This window comes from Hemiscyllium ocellatum, chromosome 32, assembly GCF_020745735.1.
Source record: "Hemiscyllium ocellatum isolate sHemOce1 chromosome 32, sHemOce1.pat.X.cur, whole genome shotgun sequence".
NCBI classification, from domain to species: domain Eukaryota; kingdom Metazoa; phylum Chordata; class Chondrichthyes; order Orectolobiformes; family Hemiscylliidae; genus Hemiscyllium; species Hemiscyllium ocellatum.
The window spans coordinates 38,672,912-38,698,251 of NC_083432.1; the positions used below are offsets into that span (position 1 = coordinate 38,672,912).

At 39.9% G+C, this 25,340-nt stretch overlaps 1 protein-coding gene across 1 annotated transcript in view; it reads right to left on the minus strand.

Annotated features, from left to right (window-relative positions):
- Window positions 1–1,218: 1,218 nt before the first annotated feature.
- Window positions 1,219–25,340, minus strand: part of LOC132830896 (ORM1-like protein 3) — a 44,938-nt gene continuing 20,816 nt past the window's right edge. Inside the window, exons 2-4 of the mRNA XM_060848824.1 lie at window positions 14,358–14,554; window positions 5,384–5,535; window positions 1,219–4,671 (exon numbers count right to left, since the gene is read on the minus strand). Coding sequence (XP_060704807.1) covers window positions 4,536–4,671; window positions 5,384–5,535; window positions 14,358–14,531 — 462 coding nt within the window. The 5' untranslated portion in view covers window positions 14,532–14,554 and the 3' untranslated portion in view covers window positions 1,219–4,535. The remainder of the gene's footprint in view (window positions 4,672–5,383; window positions 5,536–14,357; window positions 14,555–25,340) is intronic.

The window sequence follows — 25,340 nt, forward strand, 5'->3', positions numbered from 1 at the left end:
CAGTTTTGGGATACCTGGTCAGCATGGACGGGTTGGACTGAAGAGTCTGTTTCCCTGTTGCTGTATGATAAATGGTTTCAATATGCCACTCGTCTGAAAGCAATTAGAGTTAGTGAAAATGGCAGGCTTACCAAATACAGTGAGCATAAGTTATCTAAACAGATATCTCAGTATTAAAACTTAACTTCTTGTAATTTTATCAAAAGCACAAGAATAAAAATTAAACCTTCACCAGTGACGTTCAGTAGCAGTGTGTAATGCAGAAATTCACCAAAGATACTTAGCATCTTCCAAACCCACGACAACTTACACACAGGACAAGGACAGCAGACACAGAGGAACACCACCTGCAAGTTCCTCCCTAAGCCACTCACCATTCTGATTTGGAAATACACTGCTGTTTCTTCACCATCACTGGGTCAAAATCCTGGAATTTCCTGCCTAATATGGGTCCACCAACCTCACAGAGACTACAGTGACTTATTGAATCTCTACAGTGTGGAACCAGGCCATTCAAACAAAGTCCACGCCAATCCTCCGAACAGCATCCCACTCAAACCCACCCCATCCACCTAACCTACACACCCCTAGACACTGTGGGCAATGTAGCATGGCCAATCCACCTAACCTGCACATCCTTGGACTGTGGGAAGAAACCCACACAGACACTGAGAACGGGCAACTCCACACAGACAGTTGCCCAAGAGTGGAAACAAACCTGGGTCCCTGGCATTGAGACGCAACAATGCTAACCATGAGCCACCATGTGGTTCAAGAAGGTAGCTCACACCAACTAGGGGTGCGCAATAAATGCTGGCCAGTTAGAGACACCAGTGTCCCAAATCAGAATAAATAAAATAGGCATACGGGTAGATTTTGCAATTTCAGTAATCTGAAGACTTAAGCTCTCAATGTATCATTGTTGTTATAAATGGTAGTAACTAAATGGAACAGAGTGGTAGGGGAATATTCACAGCCAGGAACTTACTGTAGTTTATTATACATTCTCCACAGCCTCTCTGCAGTCAATGTGCTGGGAATTTTCAAATGAGGCATTATCTCCCATTTATGTTTGTCTTTTATCAATACAGGATAAGAAACTTGGGGGCCAATCAGATGTCTTCATTTTCACACCTCCTCTCTCAATGTTGTTAGTTTCAGTGGATGCTTTAGTATACAATTGCTGTAAAAGCATGAACAAGGAAGGAGACTGCATAGTTACATGAATACTGCCCTTTATTAAATATCAGAATACTGTACAAAGGAGTAATAAAAATATTATTCACACTTTCTTACAAAGATCTAGATGAAAAAACATCTATGTGCAGAAGGGCAGTTGGCATACAGAACCCTTTTACACCAGATGCTTAATTAACTCTTATTTACATGATGTTCAAACACAAACTCACTAATCCCCAATGCAAATAATTCTTCAAATGGTAAATATCACAATTGATAGACTGGTATAAAATTCAAAAGGCCCAGCCTGCCATATATTTAATTTAGATTCAACCAAAATAGTTTTGGTATTCGTACCTTTTACAGCCACTATAAAAATAATGCAGGAATTTGACCCTGAATTGTTCTAAAATACATCAATTCCCACATTTACTACTTTATTTTTAGGATAGGGATATCACTGGTACTTAATCAGTACCAACCCATCACCCATTAACATTTATGATACATACTGAAAGTGGAAGGGAGTTGTGGGTGAAACAAAAGACCATACTGTTTTTCACCACAGAAGTTAGTTACTTTTTGACAATCCAGAACCCATCAAAATACTATAAAAACAGCCACGTATTTCATTACCAGCATTCAAAAATTGATAAATTCAAGGCGTTAATCATCTTGTACAAGGCATCAGATCAGCAAAGCAATATTTTAAAATGTTTAACAAATCCTGGATATAGTAGGTTAACCCTTTCACTGGCATAATCTTTCACAGAGTTTGAATAATATGACACAAACTAAGCCCTGTAAATAAAAGATTTCATTAATAGTCAAACTAAAAAGCAGAGGATTGTGCTCCTACAGAATCAAGTGTGACAGGGTTAACCTGTTGCAGTTGTTAACTATTTGATAAGTAATGTGTTTCAGTTTCAAAACTTTGAGAGATGTTAATTTGAGGGCATTTATTTTAAAGTCTGCACTCCAATTGTTTTCTTTGTTTCCTCCTTGCTGCAGGAGATCAGTATAGGCTTGTAAACATTTTAAAAAAGTGCAATTTGAATATTTCTTCTCCAACTGAGTAGTAATGCAAGAAAAAAAGATTATGATTAAATTCCCAAATTTAGAAAACACTGTAAACTTTTAATTACTGCCAATAACTGGGCACTCTGATTATGCTGGTATACTATTCCTGATAAAATACCTCAGGATACACTTCCCAATGTAAGCATAATTTTTAAAGTTTAAAAATATGGCAGATTTCTTTAAAAGATCAGGACTTTTCAACAGGTTGAAAGTCTCGTCAAAAGTAGTAACATACTTACATGCGTACCTTAGCAGGGAATGAAAGATGGGAATGGAAATGGATTTACTTCTTCCCCATTCACAGTGTTGTGTTCCCATACTCCACCAAAACTGGCAGCTTTTCCAGGTGCCTACTATTCTTACATGACCATTCAATACTTCTATTAATTACTGTTTGTAATCCTAGGTTTCATGCGTGAAGCTTTAGAGATTCAGCAGGAAGGGGAACCGAGTTCAATCACCTCTTGCCCAACATCGACACTAGCACATCTCCAGGAGATGGTTACCCATTAGTTTTTGCAAACTGATTGATTTTCCAGCTTTGTGGACTAGAGGCAATTATACCTTACCTCTGTCCCAGCTGCAGTTAGCTAATCTGACTGGAATTAAAAAATGGGACATGATCCTGGCCTCTCCCTCCTTCCCAATCTACATGGTTCAGATAGTCACCATTGGGAAAAGTAATACTTCACATCTGCTAAAGCAATCAGCACCATCAGTATTAGGTATTCCTGGATCAGGATAGAGTAACTCAGATGGTCACTGAAGTCAGAGCAATATGTCTTCACTCCAACTGCATCACTGTAGTAGCATTTCTAAAATCAGGAACCTTCACTTGTCTTGGCAGGCTTGTCAAATCATTCCAAAACATGTAGTCTTACATTCTTAGCAACTGGATGGAGATTGAGAATTTTAACGTCAGGTCTTTCCTTCCACCTAGTTCCAAAACCAGATTCTTAAGAACCAAGGTTCAGCAATCTAAATGTATATAGCAGTCAAAGCCTCACCATCTAGGCATGCCTTCAATTCCCTTGCTATGGGACGTGTTCATATGTTATTGCTTAAAACATGATTCACAGCGCTGTCATTTTGTAGTCTTAGCAGACTGCAAGGAATGCCAGCTGTACTAGTGTGCACTTCAAGTGTGCAACAGTTATATGACAGTATAAAAGAAGTCAGGTACATTGCTGCCATCCAGTAAAAACCAGATGAAATTCATACACATCTCTTCGGCCAGTTTAAATTACAATATACTCTGACAGAAAAACAGATCAGATACAACCAGCATTACATTTTGTTTTAAAAGGAATGCAAGTTAGGCAACATAGCAAACTTATAGGAAAATGCATGATCACTGATGTTTTGCAGTATTCCAACAATTAACATCCCACTCTAAGATTCCATACAAACAAACCCTGGGTAGACAGATTTAAGTATCCAGTTTCAATCACTGTTCTCATTAACACACAGAATCTATATTATTTAACACTTTACATTAAAAAACTCCAAAAACAAACACCTTTTTAAATCAAACATTCATAAGCTGTGCTTCAAAACACATCCTTACTATTGCTTATATTCTCCCAAGTAATTTTCTCTCAAACAACACTGAGTGAAACGGGGAAAAAAGAAAAAAAAAAATAAATAAAATTATCTGCAAAAGATAGTAATTAAAAATGCACAGTAAGACCAGCACTGTTTCTTCAAAGAGGCCACGAAGCCAATAGACAAAGTTTCCAAGTACCTCAATAGTGAAGGACACCTAATCAATCCTGCCATTTTGCAGCATGCATGATATTAGAATCTTCAGCAACTGCTTCTATTGTGACACTGAAAACAAATCTTTTGCAATCATCAAACTGCATACCTTCATAAATCTACCTTCATTACAGTATTTACACATTATACTTTTACATCTGCTTGGTCACAGTGGACAGCAAATTTGCATACTGCAGTAACTAAATGTTTACAATACCAAAGTCTCCTCACTTAATAATGGCAAATCAAGGTATCAAAATTATCATTTGTGAAAATAGGATCTACAGACAGTAAACGAAAAAGCAGGCTTTCTATTCCGAGCACTGCAAACATTTAATGTGATACTTGAGCAACCAACTTGAGCTGCTTCATTCACAAATATACTATTCATAATAAAAAGTCCATGATAAGAGATTATCGGGTGCAGGGTATAAGTCCTAATATCTGAACACGAAGTGTCCTTGCTGCTGACAGCTGTTCTAAAAGTGTTTTCTTTCACGTGTGTCATCATGCTGTCTTCAGTACTTGTTGATGCCAAAGATTCTGACTCCATGAAGTTGAGGCAGCTTTGGGATGAGGACGCTCATCAGCGAAACTGTATTTATAACAAAATGTAACTTGTCGTATTTTGTGTAAAAACTGGTAAGAAAATACCTGTTTTTGAAATAAAAAAGACAAAGAGCATCAAAAATTTCCTGAAGACTTGGCAGCATTGTCTTAACATCTACAATCTTTTTATAGCTTTTAGAATTCTAACGCTGGAAAGATTTTAAATGTTGACAACTTTTAAGGTTTATATTTTTAAATAACTTACGAGTGCTATTTTCAAATTTCATACAATTCATCATATCTAAACAGGTTACCAATAATGAAACCATTCTCTTGAACTACTTAATTTCCTTTCTCTCCCTGGATTATGGAGTATACTGCTGTGGATGATAAAAGGCTCACCATTTCAGACACAGGACAACATTATTTGATCTTGAAGTGTGTCACAATCTAATGATCACTGGGCAACCTCACCAAGGAATTCCAGAAATCATAGCTAACTCCCATCAAGGAGAATCCTGGTCAATCTCCTCATCACCCCTCCAGCCTGGAAACACTATCGGAAGTTGTTGGAAATCCAATGGTGCTCTGGACTTCCTACACCATTGGGGGCTTTCTGAAGTTTACAGTTTAGGATTATAGAATGTGGACTTTGTGATTTCAATCACAAAGTTAGTGAAAAAGGACAGACATTTTGCATTTTTTCTTTAAAAAGGACAGTGTATTAACAAAGCTTTTAAACTTCTCTTTCTTCTAATATAAGTGATCATTGTTCCATGGACTGATCCAGTCTTTACTAGTTACTTCTGAGACTCACAAGATAATAGGTGTGATTGTGAGGAATTTGCGCGAGGCTGTAAACTGTACGCCATAGTCCATCTGTTCCCAGTGTGTCAGCAGCCGTGCCTTTCCTTGGTCTGGAGTTTCAAATGGCGTTCCCTTCACAGTGTGCAGAAATATGTACATTCCCTAGAGGCAGAAGGGAAAATAATTACACAAAAACATACATAATAGGCTGCAAACATTCAGCCCATCAAGCCTTCTCCATCTTGATAAGAACGTAGCTGATCTGACTCATCTCAAATCATTCACATTTTTCCTTACCTTTGATAATGTTTCACTCCTTGCTGAAAAATATATTTACTTCTGACTTAAAATATTCATAGGTTCTGCCTCCACCATCTTTTCAGGAAGTCAGTGTATCGAGTACATGTTGCGGCTGTACAGGACAGAGGTTAGGCCACTTTTGGAACACTGCGCCTAATTCTGGTCTGCCTGGAATGGGAAGGATGTTGTGAAACTTGAAAGGGCTCAGAAAAGATTTACAAGGATGTTGCCAGGTTTGGAGGGCTTGAACTATCAGGAAAAGCTGAATAGGCTGGGGCTGTTTTCCTGAAGAGGATGCTGAGGGGTGACCTTATAGAGGTTTAGAAAATCATGAGGAGCATAGATAGGACGAAAAGTCAAAATCCTTGCCGCAGAGTAGGGGAATCTAAAACTAGAGGCACAGGTTTAAGGTGAGAGGGGCAAGATGTGAAAGGGACAACTTTTTCACAAAGAGGGTGGTGCATGTACGGAATGAGGTGCAAGAAAAAGTGGAGGAGGCGGGGCAATTACAACATTTAAAAAGGCATCTGGATGGGTATATAAATAGGAAAGGTTTGGAGGGATATGGGCCAAGTGCTGGCAAATGGGACAAGATTAATTTAGAATACCAGGCTGACATGAGTGAGCTGGACTGGAGGCTCTGTTTCCACGTTGTACACCTCTATGACGAAGAGTTCCAAAGATATGCAAATCTCAGATAAAATGCACCTTATTTCTATCTTAAATAGGCGAACCCCTGTTCCAGATTCTCATAAGAGGAAATATCCTCCCTACATCAGCCCTGTCAAGACTCCTCAGGATCTTACATTTCAATCAAGTCACCGGTTATTCTTCACAACCCCAGCAGATATGAGCCAAGCATTCCTCATAAGGCAACCACCCCACTCAAGGTATCATTCGAGTGAATCTTCTCCGAACTGCCTTGGAGGACTTGGTGGTGGGGTCTGTTTTATATTTCCCTCCCCTATCAGCGTTCTGGAAAGACCACTCCCTCCGCGACTCCCTCGTCAGGTCCACACCCCCCCACCAACCCAACCTCCACTCCTGGCAGCTTCCCCTGCAACTGCAAGAAATGCAAAACTTGCGCCCACACCTCCCCCCTCACTTCCCTCCAAGGTCCCAAGGGGTCCTTCCACATCCGTCAGAAATTCACCTGCACCTCTACACACATCATTTGCTGCACCCGATGTGGCCTCCTCTACATTGGGGAGACAGGTCGTCTACTTGCGGAACTTTTCAGAGAACACCTCTGCGACACCTGCACTAACCAACCCAACCGCCCCGTGGCTGAACACTAACTCCCCCTCCCTCTCCGCCAAGGACATGCAAGTCCTTGGCCTCCTCCATCGCCAGACCATGGCGACATGACGCCTGGAGAAAGAGTGCCTCATCTTCCGCCTACGAACCCTCCAACCACAAGGGATGAATATAGATTTCTCCAACTTGCTCATTTCCCCACCCCCCACCTTATCACAGTCCCAACCGTTGGACTCAGCACCGCCTTCTTGACCTGGAATCTTCTTCCTGACCTCTCCGCCCCCACCCACTTTCCAGCCTATCACCCCCACCTTAACCTCCTTCCACCTATCACATTCCCAACACCCCTCCCCCAAGTCCCTCCTCCCTACCTTTTATCTTACCCTGCTTGGCATACCTTCCTCATTCCTGAAGAAGGGCTTATGCCCGAAACGTCGATTTTCCTGCTCCTCGGATGCCGACTGACCTGCTGTGCTTTTCCAACACCACACTTTTCAACTCTGATCTCCAGGATCTGCAGTCCTCACTTTCTCCCAAGTTTAATACAACTGATCTAACAACAACTCCATGAGACTCCATTTTAGAGGACTCACTGACTAGACTTCACTGGACACATCCTATTATGCCAGGAAAATATCACCATTAAAAATCGGTCTCCTCCTCTAATCAAGAGAGAGTTGTAACGTATCCATACAAACAAGTCTCACATCGAAGTCAATTTAAATATTTTTGGAGGAACAGGTGTAATTTTTTTTCCAATTAGCTTGGCACAGCGACAAGAAGCCTTCTTTTTCCCCAGTCTATTAGCTCCTTCCTACCATCAAAATTTACAGTAGACATCTGTGCATTTCGATCACCATCGATTTTCCTGCTCTTTGGATGCTACCTGACCTGCTGCGCTTTTCCAGCACCACTCGAATCTAGAGATCATGCCTTGCAATGTCTATCTCTATATTCTCTCAGTAACCTGTTTTGCCTCCCACTTAACCCCAATTTTTCACACCAGCATTCACTATCAGGGTAACTGTGCTATACAGTGACGCTCTCCTGTTCATCCCACACTTCCGGCTTTTTTTTCTCCTCACCCCTTAATGAATTCCTCAGTGAATACCTGTCACATTCATCCCTGCACTTTCAGGAGATTATTTCTTTATCTCATAAAATCTCACTGGATAAAATTCCATCTCATCACTTCCATTTACTCAAATTAAATATGTAACTTTCCATACATATAAGCAACTTTGGGGAAATCACCTACAGCATTAAAAATCAATACGATTTCAGTGATCGTATGAACCTTCATATGCTGCTTTCCACCAAAATCTTTGGGCACCATATGGAAAATCCTAACCAAATGCCCCCATGAAGTGTTGCTCATTGCTCCCAGTAATCAAATGACAAACATGCCCATAACAAGACATGAAATTGCAATGACAAAGCAACAGTACAAAGCTGCTTGAACAGATTTCTTCCCAGAAACTCTGATTTGATATTTACAAGATAATTGGAGTCGAGTCGGGGGCTGAAAAAGCACAGCAGGTCAGGCAGCATCCGAGGAGAACTGACATTTTAGGCATAAGCCCTTCATCAAACCCTTCTGCTCTTTGGATGCTGCCTGACCTGCTGTGCTTTTCTAGCACCCCACTCTCGACTCTGATCTCCAGCATCTGCTGTCCTCATGTTCACCTGGCAAATTTCAAAATCAGTAAATAAATTGATTGGGGAAGAAAATTCAGTTTGAGAGATGTATGCAGTATAGACAGATGAGTAATGAAATAGCAAAAAAGTGTAAAATGCATATAGAGCAAAACATTGTGACCAAAACATTAAAAATTAGACCTGTGAGCACTAAACAGACAAACCAGAGCTTCTTTTAAAAATCCAAACTGGCTCTGTGCAGTGTTAGAGCTCAGAGAATGCACATTAGAGCAACATTGCAGTCTGTAAAAACTCTAACATGTGCTGACATTTCAAACAGATTTGGTCTGCAGTCTATTGTCCACTGTTGAGAGACTTCAATCAAAAGATCAAGGCCTTTTTCTTCAAAAGAATCAAATTACCACATTAGGCCTGTGTGTGTGGTAATCACACTGAGGGTTGACTGTTTTCAGGAGCAGAATACTTCCACTTTTGGCATCATGCCAGCATTAAGAACTCCCATATTCAGCATAAAAGACAAATGGAATAAATAAAACACCACTTCTCTTTCATATGCTAAACTGCTTAATCCTAACTTCACAGGAAGGTCCCCTACTGGAGATGTGTGGCACATCCAAAATAAAGCCTGAGTAAGAATTCAAATTTAGGATAGTGGATCTGTCGCCATTAAAACAAAGTTTAGATGGAACAGATTTGAGATAGATGTGATGAGCGTAATCATCACGTCAGCTGAAACTGAAATAAACGCTAATGCTGCTTGTAACGACTGCTACATCTGCTATCATGGAACGTCACACTCATCTATCTTACACATCCACTGTAACTTATCACTCTGGTGTCCACAGTCCAACTCTGCTCAAGTGAATCCCATCAGATTCCTCCCCTCCACTCTGCCCTTTGCAGATATATCTGCAGCTTTTCAGCTCTGATCAAATGAAATATTAGTCACAGAGCTGTCTAGCACAGAAACAGACCCTTCAGTCCAACAAATCTATGCTGACCAGATATCCTAAATTAATCTAGTTTCATTTGTCAACATTTGTCCCATATCCCCTAAGCTGTTCCTATTCATGTAACCACCCAGATGCATTTTAGCTGTTATGATTGTACCAGCCTCCGATTAAGTTTTTTGAAGAAGTTGCAAAGAGGATTGATGAGGACAGAGCGGTAGATGTGATCTATTACTTTAGTAAGGCGTTCGACAAGGTTCCCCATGGGAGACTGATTAGCAAGGTTAGATCTCATGGAATACAGGGAGAACTAGCCATTTGGATGCAGAACTGGCTCAAAGGTAGAAGACAGAGGGAGGTGATGGAGGGTTGCTTTTCAAACTGGAGGCCTGTGACCAGTGAAGTACCACAAAGATCAGCGCTGGGTCCACTGCTTTTCGTCATTTATATAAATGATTTGGATGCGAGCATAAGAGGTACAGTTAGTAAGTTTGCAGATGACACCAAAATTCTGAGGGACAGGATGTACATGTATTTGGAAAGGCAAGGACTCATTCAGGATTGTCAACATGGCTTTGTGCGTGGGAAATCATGTCTCACAAACTCGATTGAGTTTTTTGATGAAGTAACAAAGAATATGGATGAGGGCAGACCGGTAGATGTGATCTATATGGACTTCAGTAAAGGGTTCGACAACGTTCCCCATGGGAGACTGATTAGCAAAGTTAGATCTCATGGAATACAGGGAGAACTAGCCATTTGGATACAGAACTGGCTCAAAGGTAGAAGACAGAGGGTGGTGGTGGAAGGTTGTTTTTCAGACTAGAGGCCTGTGACCAGTGGAGTGCCACAAGGATCGGTGCTGGGCCCTCTACTTTTTGTCATTTACATAAATGATTTGGATGCGAGCATAAGATGTACAGTTAGTAAGTTTGCAGATGACACCAAAATTGGAGGTGTACTGGACAGCGAAGAGGGTTACCTCAGATTACAACAGGATCTTGACCAGATGAGCCAATGGACTGAGAAGTGGCAGATGGAGTTTAATTCAGATAAATGCGAGGTGCTGCATTTTGGAAAAGCAAATCTTAGCAGGACTTATATACTTAATGGTAAGGTCCTAGGGAGTGTTGCTGAACAAAGAGACCTTGGAGTGCAGGTTCATTGCTCCTTGAAAGTGGAATCACAGGTAGATAGCATAGTGAAGGCGGCACTTGGTATGCTTTCTGATTTGGACAGATTATGGAGTACAGGAGTTGCGAAGCCATGTTGCGGCTGTACAGGACATTGGTTAGGCCACTGTTGGAATATTGCGTGCAATTCTGGTCTCCTTCATATCGGAAAGATGTTATGAAACTTGAAAGGGTTCAGAAAAGATGTATAAGGATGTTGCCAGGGTTGGAGGATTTGAGATATAGGGAGAGGCTGAACAGGCTGGGACTGTTTTCCCTGAAGCGTCAGAGGCTGAGGGGTGACCTTGTAGAGGTTTACAAAGTTATGAGGGGCATGGATAGGGTAAATAGGCAAAAAGTCTTTCCCCTGGGGTGGGGGAGTCCAGAACAAGAGGGCATAGGTTTAGGGTGAGAGGGGAGAGATACAAAAGAGACCTAACGGGCAACGTTTTCCACACAGAGGGTGGTACTTGTATGGAATGAGCTGCCAGAGGAAGTGGTGGAAGCTGCAACATTTAAGAGGCATTTGGATGGGTACATGAATAGGAAGGGTTTGGAGGGATATGGGCCGGGTGCTGGCTGGTGGGACTAGATTGGGTTGGGATATCTGGTCGGCATGGACGGGTTGGACCAAAGGGTCTGTTTCCATGCTGTACATCTCGATGACTCTGACCTTCTCGCACAGCTCATTCCATACACATACCACCCTCTGCTTGAAACATGGCCTCTTAGGTCTCTTTTAAATCTTTCCCTTCTCACCATAAATCTATGCCCTCTAGTTTTGGACTCCCTTACCCTGGAGAAAAAAATCTTGTCTACTTACCCTATCCATGATTTTATAAACCTCTCTAAGGTCACCCCTCAGCTTCCAGGGAAAATAGCCCCACCTATTCAGCTTCTCCCTGTAGCTCAAACCCTCCAGCTCTGGCAACATCTTTCTAAATCTTTTCTGAATCCCTTCCATGTTTCACAACATCCTTCTTTTAGGAGGGAGATCAGAACTGCACGCAGTATTCCACAAGTGATCAAGCCAATGTCCTGTACTGCTGTGATATGACCTCTCAACTCCTAAACTCAATGCACTGATCAATAAAGGCAAGCATACCAAATACCTTCACCGTCCTGTACATCTTTCAAGGAACTATGAACTTGCACTCCAAGATCTTTTGTTCGACATCGCTCCCCAGGACCTTACCATTAAGTGTATAAGTCCTGCCCTGATTTGTATTTCCAAAATGCAGCACCCTACATATCACTAAATTAAACCACATTTTGGCAATATTGACATTTTCTTATCTAGATTTCCCTTCTTGGATGTATTTTTGCTCTTGCAATTTCAAGCACCTCTTCATTTTATTCATGATTTGTTCGAGGGACTTCATGTTTAGGAAGCAGGTAATGACATAACTAGCTCGCACAGGAATGGCTACTTTAATAACCTCCAGCAATAAACTATCAGTTTGTCCCTCTGCATTATTTGGTTCTCATTGGGGATTTTCTGCATTTACTGCTAGCACCAAAAGAATGCCAACAGCAACAAGCTGGATATGTCGGTGCCAATTGTGAGAGCTAGCAAGCTATGTGCTGTTCATGGATATCGACATTGAATCAGGACCACACGGGTTGGTGCCCCATTTGAGCTGATCTTGTGGAGAGAGAGCGAGAGAGAGCGAGAGAGCGAGAGCGAGAGCGAGAGCGAGAGCGAGAGCGAGAGCGAGAGAGCGAGAGAGAGAATATAGAGTTTCACTTAAATATGTTTAATTTCAGTAAAAGACTGCAGTTGTTCAAATTTTGCACTGAAGGTTAGAAATGCGAAACAGGCAACTTTGTTCGACAGAGAAAAAGAGTTGCATCTGGGCTGAAGATTCCAGCAGCAACAGCATTCAAAAGGTGCAAAATCCTCATGTTAACATGTACACAGTCCATAAATAAACAAAGATGCAAAGATTTAAAGCTCATTAACAAGGAAATAAAGTACTATACTTAGTAGCAACTTGCACAACATCACACTAAAATAAATCCTGGAGGCATAACAAAATCAGGTGGTTAGGAATATACAAACCAATGTGACCAAGCCAATGTTCTGTACTGCTGTGATGCTCCAGTAAATATTACAGGTTAGATACCCGTTATCTGCATGTCTGAAAACCAAAAAAACCTAAACACTAAAGCGGACCAGAACAGATCTAAAGGTCAAGATTTTTGCCAAAGGGCCCAAATGGATCTATCTGCAAGTGTGTCTGAGAACTGAAAATATCCTTTATCCAAAAATCCATTTGGTTCTGATGTTTTCAGACAATTTATGTAGATTGGAAATACTTTAATTGCACTGGAGCGCTCACATTTAACTCCAGGTTTTGTAAATTGAGTCTAGATAATGCACTCCCAAAATACTACCTCAGAGGGAACAGCTATTCGCATTCTGAAATGTTGTGTTGCATGTTCCATAGATTTTACAATGGTAATGACTGTCGCACTACTTGTTAGTTACCTTTAATCGGCAGACAGCTCAAAAAGACAGCTGGAATGTTTCAATGTTATTAACTCTTCCACTTTATCCTTATTTAAATTGGGGAGGGATGAGAGTTGATGGGGAAAACATACCACTGAGCAATGAAGGCAACAACTTGGTCGACACAAGTAAAATGCAACATAGGAACAGAAGTAGGTCATTCTGCTATTGCTGCTCAACAGATTAAAGCTGATTTGTATCACAGCTCCATTTACTTGGCTTGGCTTCATGTAACAAAAAAATCAATATTAATTTTAGAAGGAATTACATATTTTTTTGGAAAAGGAGTGTTCCAGATTTCCACTATTCTTCATGTGACGAGTGTTTCCTGACATCACCCCTGAATAGCATAGCTCTGTTTTGAGGTTAAGCCCTCATTCCCCTTCCAAGGGACATGGTTTCTCTCTATCCACGGAAACAAATCATTTAAGTATTCTAAAAAAAAACTCAACCAGATTACCCCTTAATCTTCTTTGCCAAGGGAATGCACGTTCAATCTTTGTAATCTGCCTTTATGAATTAACACTTTTAGTTCTGGCTTCATTCAAGAGAACAGCCTCTCTAAGGTCAATAATCATCCTAAAGCCTATTTCATAGAACTAAATGAAATACTCTTGGATGTAGGCATCCCATTTCATCACCTAATGAGAGCTCAGTAACTTGTCTAGGAAGCTGCTCCAACATGGAGTAGGAAAGGGAACAAGAAATAATCTGATCATGTAGCCAATGCAATAAGAGCTATGATACGAGTCCAGGCTGATTTTAAAGTAGTTTACTTACAAGCTTCCAAAACACATTCATGAACAGAGCTTTCTAGAAATTTTATTTTTTTTGCAACTGTCTTAAAAGAGGCAAAGTTTAGTAAAACCAATATGAAAATGAAAAAAACTAAACCAGGGAAAAAAGCATGACACAATGTTGGCTGTAGAAATAATTAAAAGCAGGAAATTAAGCTTCTACTCATCCCCAACTAAAAGAGAAAATAAATGAAGAGCTAATACTCTCAACGATTCCTACTCTTGCATACAGTGCACACGTTTCCTTTGCAGCACATCTAAGTGACAGCGTCTGAAATAGTCTGAAAAGCGTCACTGCATCTTCAATGAGTTGCGTCAACATTTCAATCAGCCTTACCATATTGTGAATAACATTAGTGAGTGTCCATACCACTGGCACACTGAAGAATGGGATGCTCAACAGAATGATGTGAAGCAAACCTATTCCCAGAATATAAGACAGCCAGATCCCACGGCTGTTCATAACCCGGGTATTCGGGTTCACTTCACTGTGAGCAGTGCCCACATTCATGGCTTGTTTCTTGTCAACCTAACCTGGGGGAAGAAAAGAAATGCAGAATTAAGTTCTGAATTTTTTTTAATTCAAGGGACACATACTTATTATTCATGGTGACTCCAGCAATAATTAAAAAACAAAGTTAAGCTAGCAAGTTTTGAGTAGATTTGTAGCTGAGGTTGGAGGTTCTGCATGTAGGTTTGCTCGCTGAGCTGGAAGGTTCATTTTCAGACGTTTTGTCACCTTTTTAGGTAACATCTTCAGTTAGCCCCTGAACAAAGCACTGCTGATTATTCCTGCTTTCTATTTATATGTTTGGGTTTCTTTGGGTTGGTGATGTCATTTCCTGTTCTTGTTCTCAGGGAGTGGTAGATCAGGTCCAAGTCAATGTGTTTTTTGATAGTGGAACTCTCAACTGTATCAACAAACACATTGACTTGGACCCGATCTACGCAGCCCCCCCCCGCCGAGAACAAGAACCGGGAATGACATCACCAACCCAAACATATAAATAGAAATTAAGAATCATCAGCAATGCTTCATCCGGAGGCACACTGAAGATATTACCTAGTATGGTGACGAAATGTCTGAAAATGAACCTTCCAGCTCAGCGAGCAAATCTACATCCAGAAAGTTAAGCTCCCACACAACCCCAAACAAATGGAGAAAACTATTCAAGTGGAAAACATAACATTTTATATTCTTGCAAGCAATATACGTGGCTGCTGTCTTAGCCATTCTAGCCTTTACTATTATTTATTGGCTAACTCAGTCGTATGAATGCAAATTAAGTCAGCTTGTGGCAGCTTCAATTTTCTTTTTATTTAACATGGAGAATTTTTATTTCATCTCCAGTATCAATAAATAAAACAGGTTATTGTGCATCGGTTTGAAAACAAGATCACTGCAGTTTGTCACATCTAAGGATTGTCACACTCTGTTATTGATTGTATGTTCCCTTTAATAATTCCACAACTGGCTTTGAGAGACTGATTCATTCATGACAATAATCTTTAAGACTTATTGAGGACATTTACAATTCAATTGTAAAACTCGCAGCAGTCACCAACAAGTTTGGAATAAACATTACGGCTAGAAAAGAAAGCAAGCAAATAAACATAGTCACAATATTGCGGCACGGTAACTCAGTGATTAGCACTACTGCCTCACAGCACCATGGACCCGGGTTCAATTCCAGCCCCGGGTGACTGTCTGTGTGGAGTTTGCACATTCTCCCCGTATCTGCGTGGGTTTCCTCCGGGTGCTCCGGTTTCCTCCCACAGTCCAAAGAAGTGCAGGTTAAGTGCATTGGCCATGCTAAATTGCCCATAGTGTTAAGTGCATTAGTCGGGGTAATGTCGGGGAATGGGTCTGCGTGGGTTAGTCTCCGGAGGGTCGGTGTGGACTTGTTGGGCCAAAGGGCCTGTTTCCACACTGTAGGGAATCTAACCTAATCTAATGTTGTATTTGTGTTGAAGTCTAGATTTCTTGAAATAGTGTTTTGAGAATCCAAGTCACAATTTCATCCTTCTTTTCTTTCTGAAAACCAGCCTGCAAGTAGCCTGACCTAAAAAAAAATCAGTCTTTTCACCTTTCTGAAACACTGATGGCATTAACAATGGCTATAAGAATTCGAAACAGTCTTTGACTGAGACACTTTATTGGGGAAAAGGAGGGAAACAAGGAAAGAAGTACGAATATATATTTATGTTATTTTCCAAAAGTCTTACAAACGAAAGTGCGATCACAACAGAAAAAAAATTTCAAATTACCCTGAACTATAACCATGGATGTTTAATCATAATCACAAGCTTCACTGTTTACCTTTCATGTTCGATTGCCTTTAGATATCCAATGGCATTACCCAATTAATTACTTATCTTCTTTTATAGATTAAACATTCCAGAGATAGAGAAAACCTTGGCCACATATTCAGAGGTACTCGGTGTCAAAGTCTGCAAATACCTTTGACAGTTGACATCATGGAAGTGAATCCAAATGGGAAATAACAACAAATTTACATGCTCACCAAGAAAGGATGATTAAAACCTGCAATACCTGAAAGGATGACTCGTGGAGATGTGTGCTGTGCAGACAAAGACAATGATTAAATCATTTTTGTCCATTAATTCAAAGTGAGCCATTTAAAAATTGACGAGCGTTCTCTCGCAACTGACAATATTTTATCCTACTTTACTTCAACATAAAATTCACAGAATATAAACATTGGCCATTTTCTCCTAAAAGTCCTGAAGCATAAAACCCTTTAATACAATGCTTCTGCATATTTAATAGCCTTCCAACAACTTTTGGAGCTACACCCAGCTTTGAAATGTGCTGCAATATCTGATGATGTCTGAGATTTTGGGAGCACGTCATCAATAGGAGGGGCTTGATCGCTTCCAAAATATAAATAAAGTAGCTACAACTATTGATGCACATCAACACATTTTTCTGAGAGGAGGTGGTGGTGGTGTTTTCAGGCAAATGCTTTTGTTTTCCCCACCCGATTTGACATCAACAACACATCACCTTTCCCTGGCACATCTGACTCAAATCATAGCAATGAAATCGCAATAGTACTTAGGTTTAAGAAGAACCCTGCCCCAGAACAGTATTCAAACCTTGATCTGAATGGCCAGTGTTCCGCACAACATTAAGAAATATCTTTATCTCCAATGGTCTTATCAACTGGGTGAGGACGTTATGCAAACACATACCAAAACTAAATTCACATGGTCCAACCGGGAAGCAAAAATATTCTGTCCAATTTTCTTCCTTCACTCTCAAGGCAGTACCTTATGAAACAGCACCCCTCCGCCTCCCCCCCCCCAACCCCGGCCAATTGACCTTTCCTGACAGTTGGAAGAACCAGAGTCTGATCAGGTACTTAACATACGCATAGGTATTGACATTGGAGTGACGAGACGCAAGTCCTTGCTGATTTTTTCACCACTCCCCACTAGCTCAGAGGCAAAAAAAGTAATCACAATTTTGGAACTCTAAATCCTTACTACAACAAACTAGTCCACAGCTGACATGTGAGGTTTCTGGCAATCTTCATATTTATAGAAGAGACATTTTTCAGTTGACCAACAGTGATTGATTAAAGAGAGATAGGTACAATTGGCAATTCAGCAGTATTAGGTTATTCTACTTGAAAATAATACTGACTTTGTGAATCACATTGATTTGTGTACAATTACAGCATTTAAAAGACATTTAGAGACATGAATAGGAAATGCTAGGAGATGTTTATGGGCCAGGAGCAGGCAGGTGGGACTAGTTTAGTTTGAGATTATGTTTGATATGGACTGAAGGGTCTGTTTTCATGCTGTATGACTCTATGACTCATTCATGTAAACAACAAATAATTCGCTTTTCCCAGGTTTTCAACCTCTAACGTTTTACCACGTTGAGGCCTTTAGTGCTTTCAGCTGAGCAGTAGTGGCTGCTCAACAATATGCCATATGCAACTCCAATAGCTCAGCTGAGATTGCGAACAAATTTACACAGTAATCTGAATAGAAGTAGCTTAACAGAGTCATAAAACATAGATTTAGGCCCTTTGGCCCATTGTGTCGTTGTCATGATCTACTCTGTTTTTGCCTCTAATAATTTTGTATACATCAATCAGATCCCCGCAGCCCCCTTTGCTCCAAGGGGAACAAACTCAGTCTATCAGGACTTTCCACCCCAGGCAACATCCTGGTGAATCTCCACTGCACCCTCTCCAGTGCAATCACATCCTTCTAATGGTGTGATAATGAGAACTACATATGTAGCCTAACCAATGCTTTATAAAGTTTAACAAGACTTCCTTGCTCCTATACTCTATTCCTATATTCCTTGATAGCATCCCATATGCATTCTTCACCACCCTGTATTTTTTAAAATTAGATTAGATTCCCTCAAATGTGGAAACAGACCCTTTGGTCCAACTAGTCCATGCCGACCCTCCGAAGAGTAACCCACCCAGATCCAACTCCCTCTGACTAATTGACCTAACACTATGGAGCAACTAAGCATGGCCAATTCACCTGACCTGTACATCTTTGGACTGTGGGAGGAAACCTCAGCACCCGGAGGAAATCCACACAGACACAGGGAGAATGTGCAAACTCCACACAGACAGTTGCCCGAGCCTGGAAACTATCCTGGGAACCTGGTGCTGTGAGGTAGCAGTGCTAACCATTGAGCCACCATGCCACCCTATACCTGAGCCGACACCTAAACTAAGGTCCTTTTGCTCCTAAATACTCCAAACAGGCCTACCAGTCATTACAAATATCCTTCCCTTATTAGGCTCCCAAAATGTATCACCTCACACTTATCAGGATTAAATTCCATCTGCCTTTGTTCTGCCCAATTTATCAGCTGACCAATAATCAGAATGTAGCCTGACACTATTCCCCTCACTAACACCACCAATTCGCGTAATCTGCAAATTTAAACCATACTTTCTGTATTCATACACAAGTCATTAACATGCAAGTCATTAATATTTCTTGGTAGTAGAATGTTAATACAAACTACATTCTTACTTAATGCAACTACATCAAAAAGTTGCACATTGATGCATTTTAAAATGTAAAGTTTGGTGATTATTTTCAGCTTTTAAAACGTGGAAGTGCTTTAGTAGACAATTCATGTTTGCTATATCTCACCAAACAGAACTGCTCTCCTAAAAACAAAAATCTAAAAGGGCTGTTAGAATACTTTCCAACAGAACTCTGCATACCGAGTGCTTGATAAAATTTGCCATTTGTATTGGGCAAAACAAAATTCTGGATATAGGTTTGCTGGCTGAGCTGGGAGATTCATTTCCAGACATTTCATCACCCTATTAGGTAACATCTTCAGTGGACCTCAGGTGACGCAATGTACATGATTCCTGCTTTCTATTTATATGTTTGGGTTTCTTTGGGTTGGTGATGACATTTCCTGCTGTGATGACATTTGCTGTTCTTTTTCTCAGGGGGTGATAGACGGGTCTAACTCGATGTATTTATTGATAGAGTTCCAGTAAATTACAAAATACCTTGCAAGAATTGTAACAAACACTACATTGGACAGACAGAAAATTAGCCACCAGGACACATGAACACCAACTAGCCACAAAATGACATGACCCTCTCTCACTAGTATCCTTACATACAGATAAGGAAGGACACCACTTCGACTGGGACAACACACCTATCCTAGGACAAGCCAAGCAGAGACATCCTAGAAGCACGGCATTCCAACCGGAACTCTATCAACAAACACATCGAGTTAGACGCCACGTACCACCCCCTGAGGAGAAAAAGAACAGGAAATTACATCATTGCAAGAAGTGACACCACCAACGCAAAGAGAACCCAAACATAAACATAGAAAGCAGGACTCATGTACACTGCTTCACCTTAGGCCCACTGAAGATGTTACCTAGCAGGTTGATGAAATGTCTGGAAATGAACCTCCCAGCTCAGTGAGCAAACCTACATCCAGAACCTCAACCTGAGCTACAAATGTTCTCAAAACTTGCTAAAAATTAAATTCCACAAAACAGGCAAATTATATTAATTTGCTGAATATAAAACACTACAATTAAGACCTCTACATGATAACAGCCTCTGTACAATCGAGATGTAGCTTCATTCAAAATATCTAAATCAGAGCTAATAAATCCATTTTATTGAACAAATGAGAATTACATCCCATAATTTTAATCCTGACAAAACTAACAGAAAAATAAATTGCAACTCTGTGGTGAAAAGCAATGACAATGTCTTTACTTGAAAATATGTAGTTCCTTAATATTTGGAGAGAACAGGCTAACCTGCCTTCTTTATCTCTGGACTAAACCTTGCTTTAATGGATAACGAATAAACTTATTACGTTTACCTGAAGGTATCTCTTTTCCCTGACAATATTTTACTTACAAAATTAAACTTCCATTGAGTAGATAATTATGTCATACAATAATGTCTGAATGTAGTAATCGACAGTTTGTTGTCACAATCACTACTACAGAAAGTGACTGATTTGCATTAACTTTCAGAATACCCAATGTAAGGCAAAAGTGTCTAAACTACGGTTGTGGCCATGTTTCTATACCTGGTCTCAAATGTCTGTTGACTCACTGACCTAAACTAATAAAACCAGAAGCAGTGATGAAACAAAACATGAAATAACTTGCACGCCTTTGTCTAGTTTGGAATCAAATAACTCAATATTCCTTTAATTCAGTTAAGTCGTTGGTGGGTAGAACCTTCACGTGAATTACATGGTCCCCAATTCAAGTCTCAGTCCAGGGCTAGTGCACAAACTTCAAGGCACTGCTGTTTAGCACTACAACTTGCACTGCCCGACCTGCTGTCTTTTGGAGGAGACATTAAAATGAGAACATGCTTCGAGATCTGGTCATTGGCGTTGGTGGGAGTTTGCATTTCCCACATTTCAACCGTACCTGTACTTCAAACATACCTCGTGGCTGTGAAGCACTTTGAGATTTCCATCAGTTAAAGAAAGTGCTCTATACTTGCAAGACATTCTGTCTTACTCATTTCAAATGATCTAATTATTCTATTTTATAAGCATTAACCTCCCTGAGGTATTATTGGCATTCCTTAATTAAAATTACAGGAAAATTCTAGTTCTTTTCAATGCATAAAATAACTTTAAATTATCAGAGAAGGGTGCAATTGAATAGCTTCCAGCAGTAAGCTTTGTGAAATACGGATTGCCCAGTTTACCATCTGCTTTTGGTGAGATAACAGTGAGTACACGAGACTGGAGAAACCATTTCATCTGAATTTCAATCCCACTGCAGGTGTCGGGTCTCCCTCTCAGTGTCTTGTCGCAGTAACGCTCTTAGAGGAAAGCTAAACCCGCTCCCTTGCGATCATTCTAACTTAATATTTTAATGGTTGACCCACATACCAAAGTATATTTAATTGCACGTGATATTTAAATGATGCATCAAAACCAGACAAACAAAATCTAATTTTTAAAACTGTAAATACTTCATCAACAAGTTCACAATATTATGTAAATCATTTGTCCTGAATTGTATCAATCTTCATAGAATGGCTCTTTTGATAAGTTACATTTGTACTTTATTCAGCTTTACAACACACTCTGGTAAAGGAGAGTTAGGCCACCTATCCAATGGACTGTCTGTCTGTCTCTGGTGTGACGTTTGCTAGGAGACACACAAAGATGGCCCAGCTCATATATCCCTTTGTCTTGAATTGCTTTCAGGCAAAGCATCTGTCCACTTCTTACCTTTCTGAAAACAGAGATCAGTGGCGAGATGAATTACAGCATAGAAAGTTTCAATCATGTCCAGGAGAGGAATACTGGAAAATCTTAAAGATTCAAAAAGATAGAGCATTTAAGCCTGTCACTTTTTAAATGCTAGCATTCCTGAAGAACTGGCCACATTCCCAAAACATACACCTCACTCAAATTTTTTTTAAAAATGGGATTTAGTTTCAGGATGGGCAGAGATAATTTAGAAAGTGAATATGACAACACCATTTCTGACCCCGAAACCTTGGAAAACTTTTTTAAAAGCACATCAGTATGAAGCCCTGTCCCCTTCAATATATGACTACAACCACAAAATCAAGGCCTCCATTCAAACTAACTTAAAAATTCCAAAGGAATCAATTTATCTTAAGTTTTCCAATAAAACATGTATTTCTTCCAGTTATCGTCATAGTCAGAACAACCTGGGTCTAATTTATCTCCTTAAAAAGGTATAATGATTTCTTAACTCTCTTGTGCTGCAGTGGTAGTGTCCCTTCCCCTGGACCAGAGGCCTAGGTTCGTGTCCCACCTACCTCAGAGGTGTGTAATGGCAACTCTGAACAGGTTGATTAGAAAAATAGGCGTAATGATTTCTTTTGGCTGGAAAGGAAATTAGATCTTGCCTTTACTCTCTATTCTCTTACTTAAAAACCATTCAAGTTACAGAAGCCTATTAATATTCATTGCATCCATCCTTTTTGAGGCTGAGAACATGTTGACCAATCCTATTTTTAAACAAACTTATTAATGCAAAAATTTATTTCATAGTCGATCTTCATACGGAGTCCAACATCAACTCAGTCAATTACTCTCTTTTTCAATCTATAAACATCTTTGAACACGACCAATTGTTCTAATGTCTAACAACTTTCCCTTTTTAGTGATGAATGTTATAGACAAGGTCAAGAACATGATGGTTGTTGAGAATGGAAGTACCTAGAATATTGAGCATTGAAATCAGCTTCATGCACTTGTCTGTTTTTCTAACACAAACATTTTGCAAATCACAACATAGTTACATAATCCACTCCTACTACATCATTTCCATTTGGCCTCAGACTCTGTTTAATGGTGATTCAGGTAATTATAACTGGACTTTCCAACACATCAAACATGATTCCTGCAGCTAGCAGGGAGGGCAAACATCTATTCCATGTAACTGAGCCAAATTCAAATAAGTCACAGCAGTCCAGTTTCTGCCAGACATTTAAGAAAAAGAATATAAATAAAAAGCATAAGGTTTCTAACAAAACTGCAACACTGGCATAAACTTTTTGGGGATGTCCTGATGTCATTAAAGGAATGTAAGATTTTCTTTGTTAATATTCTGGGTGTAGTACATGCAGTGACATATTCTGTAAGCTCATGAGTTTCAAATCAACTGTAAAGCAATAGATTCATTGGACACACATTCTACGCTAAATTACATCCAGCACAAGCACTGACATTTAGACCAAGCTAACTAAGACCACAAGGCTATAACAGTTACAAAGCATTTATTAGCTATGAATATGTTTCCTAAGATTTTATTTCTGAAGGAATTGCATTCGTGCTGTTAATGCTGAATGTCAACCAAATTGCCAAAAAGTGAAACAAATCACCATTTTGATGTTTTGAATAGGCCAATATGGAATAGCATTGGTTTTACAGCCACCATTTTAAGAACAGCCTGCCTCTCTCCAGTTTCACAGGCAGTAAAACAGCAATGTCAGACTCAATTCTTTTTTAAAAAAGGGTCAAACATAGCTTTAAGTGCTCCCTCCAACTGTATTTCACACAGTTTATTTGAACATGAAAATTTCACACCTCTTCTTTTATGCAATTTCTACTAAGAATTATGTGGTGTATGAAAAACGACAAGATATTGTCTACAGTCCATTTTTGAGTGAAATAATAACAGAGAAGCTAAATAACTCATATACAAATTATTTACAATATCTGCAGATTTCAACAGTAAAATGAAGCTCTGGTATTTTACTCTGTAAGAAAGCCTGGTTTGCTCCAGAAAGCAATGGATTAAAGCCAGACCTAGACAATGGGAATGAGCAGCCAGACATTTTTTTTTAAAAAAAACATACAGGAATCATTCTTCTGAAATTCTGTGAAATCAGCTCTATTATCGAGGTTCACAACTGACTCTCGTTTCTGTATTACCTTGGATACTCGAATTGTTGCTGCATTGTAATCAGCTTTTGGTTCCCAAATTCCTGAAGACAATGTGCCCATACAAATAGAATCAGATGGAAAAGCAAAGACATTGAGCTCTGTGCTGCATCAACCAGAGATTGGAATTGCTGAGAATGTACAAGCTTTCTGAACTGCACAGGTTGCTTTAGAAGTGCATTGATCCTGCACCGAAACACCAGACATTGAATTCTAATACACAAAATTATGATGCTAAATTGCATCCTGATGCAGTGACAACTGAAGTAGTTTATAATCTGAGATTAACCACTGTTCGCTCATCTATTCCACTCACTATTTTCCTTGAAAGCATTAAGTACAGGCTTACCACCATAATCTGTCACAGTACCCAAATCAGGTTAGAAAAGACAGGGAAAGCCAGCTACGCTTTCAAAAGTTGGATTGCAAAGGCAGATGGAAAGCAATTTCTGTTTACCCAATTTAAGTAGCTCTTTAAAGTGGGTCAATAAAGTAGCCACAGAAGATATATTGTGGTTGACAGCATTAACTTGCATTAGTTACTGATTCTGTCAAGAAAAATTGAGGTTAGTTAGCTGGTCTGTGCTTGTGAATCATTTTATGAATTAGCCCTAATAAAAGCCTGAGAGACCATATCACCTGGACAGATGTGGCAACAAGGGACAGGTGACAATAAACAAAACACCTGAGAGAATAGCCCTTCACATGTTAATGATTTCTTTCATCAATATCTTTGCTTTCTGTCTGCCAAACAGCCGGAGATTAGAAAAAACAAGAACACATCAAACTGTCACCACTGGTGCACCGAAGATGATACAAGCCTAACAGAGCTGAAGAATCCTTTTCCCAAATCTCACGCTTCAGTACCTCTTGCAACAAAGGCAGTAACTATTGTTATGCTGGCATCAGCATCTAAAGAAAGGATTAGACAAGATTCAGATACAACAGAAGTCAATTGGGGGCAACCTATTCATTGGCTAGTCAATTCCAGCAGAGATGTTGGTTATGGTGATTGGAGGCCAATCAGCTCAGTTCCAGGTCATCACTGTAAGCATTACTCAGGGGAGTGTCCTCAGACAAAGAACCAGTTACTTCATCAGTGATCCATCCTCCAATGACAAGGTCAGAATGGGAATACACACCAATGATTGCATACAATATACAGCTCATCAGATACTGAAAGAATCCAGTCACAGTCAAACGTGGACAGCATTTCAACTGAGAAAGTATATAGGATATAAGCAGGTAGAGAAAGAGTTAGGTTTTGAGAAACGAGTTTCAGCTGAGCACGACTCAGATAAGAACTTAGTGAACAATGGGGTGCTGAAGGCAAAGGGTAATGGGTTAACAAAGTGGAAAAGTATT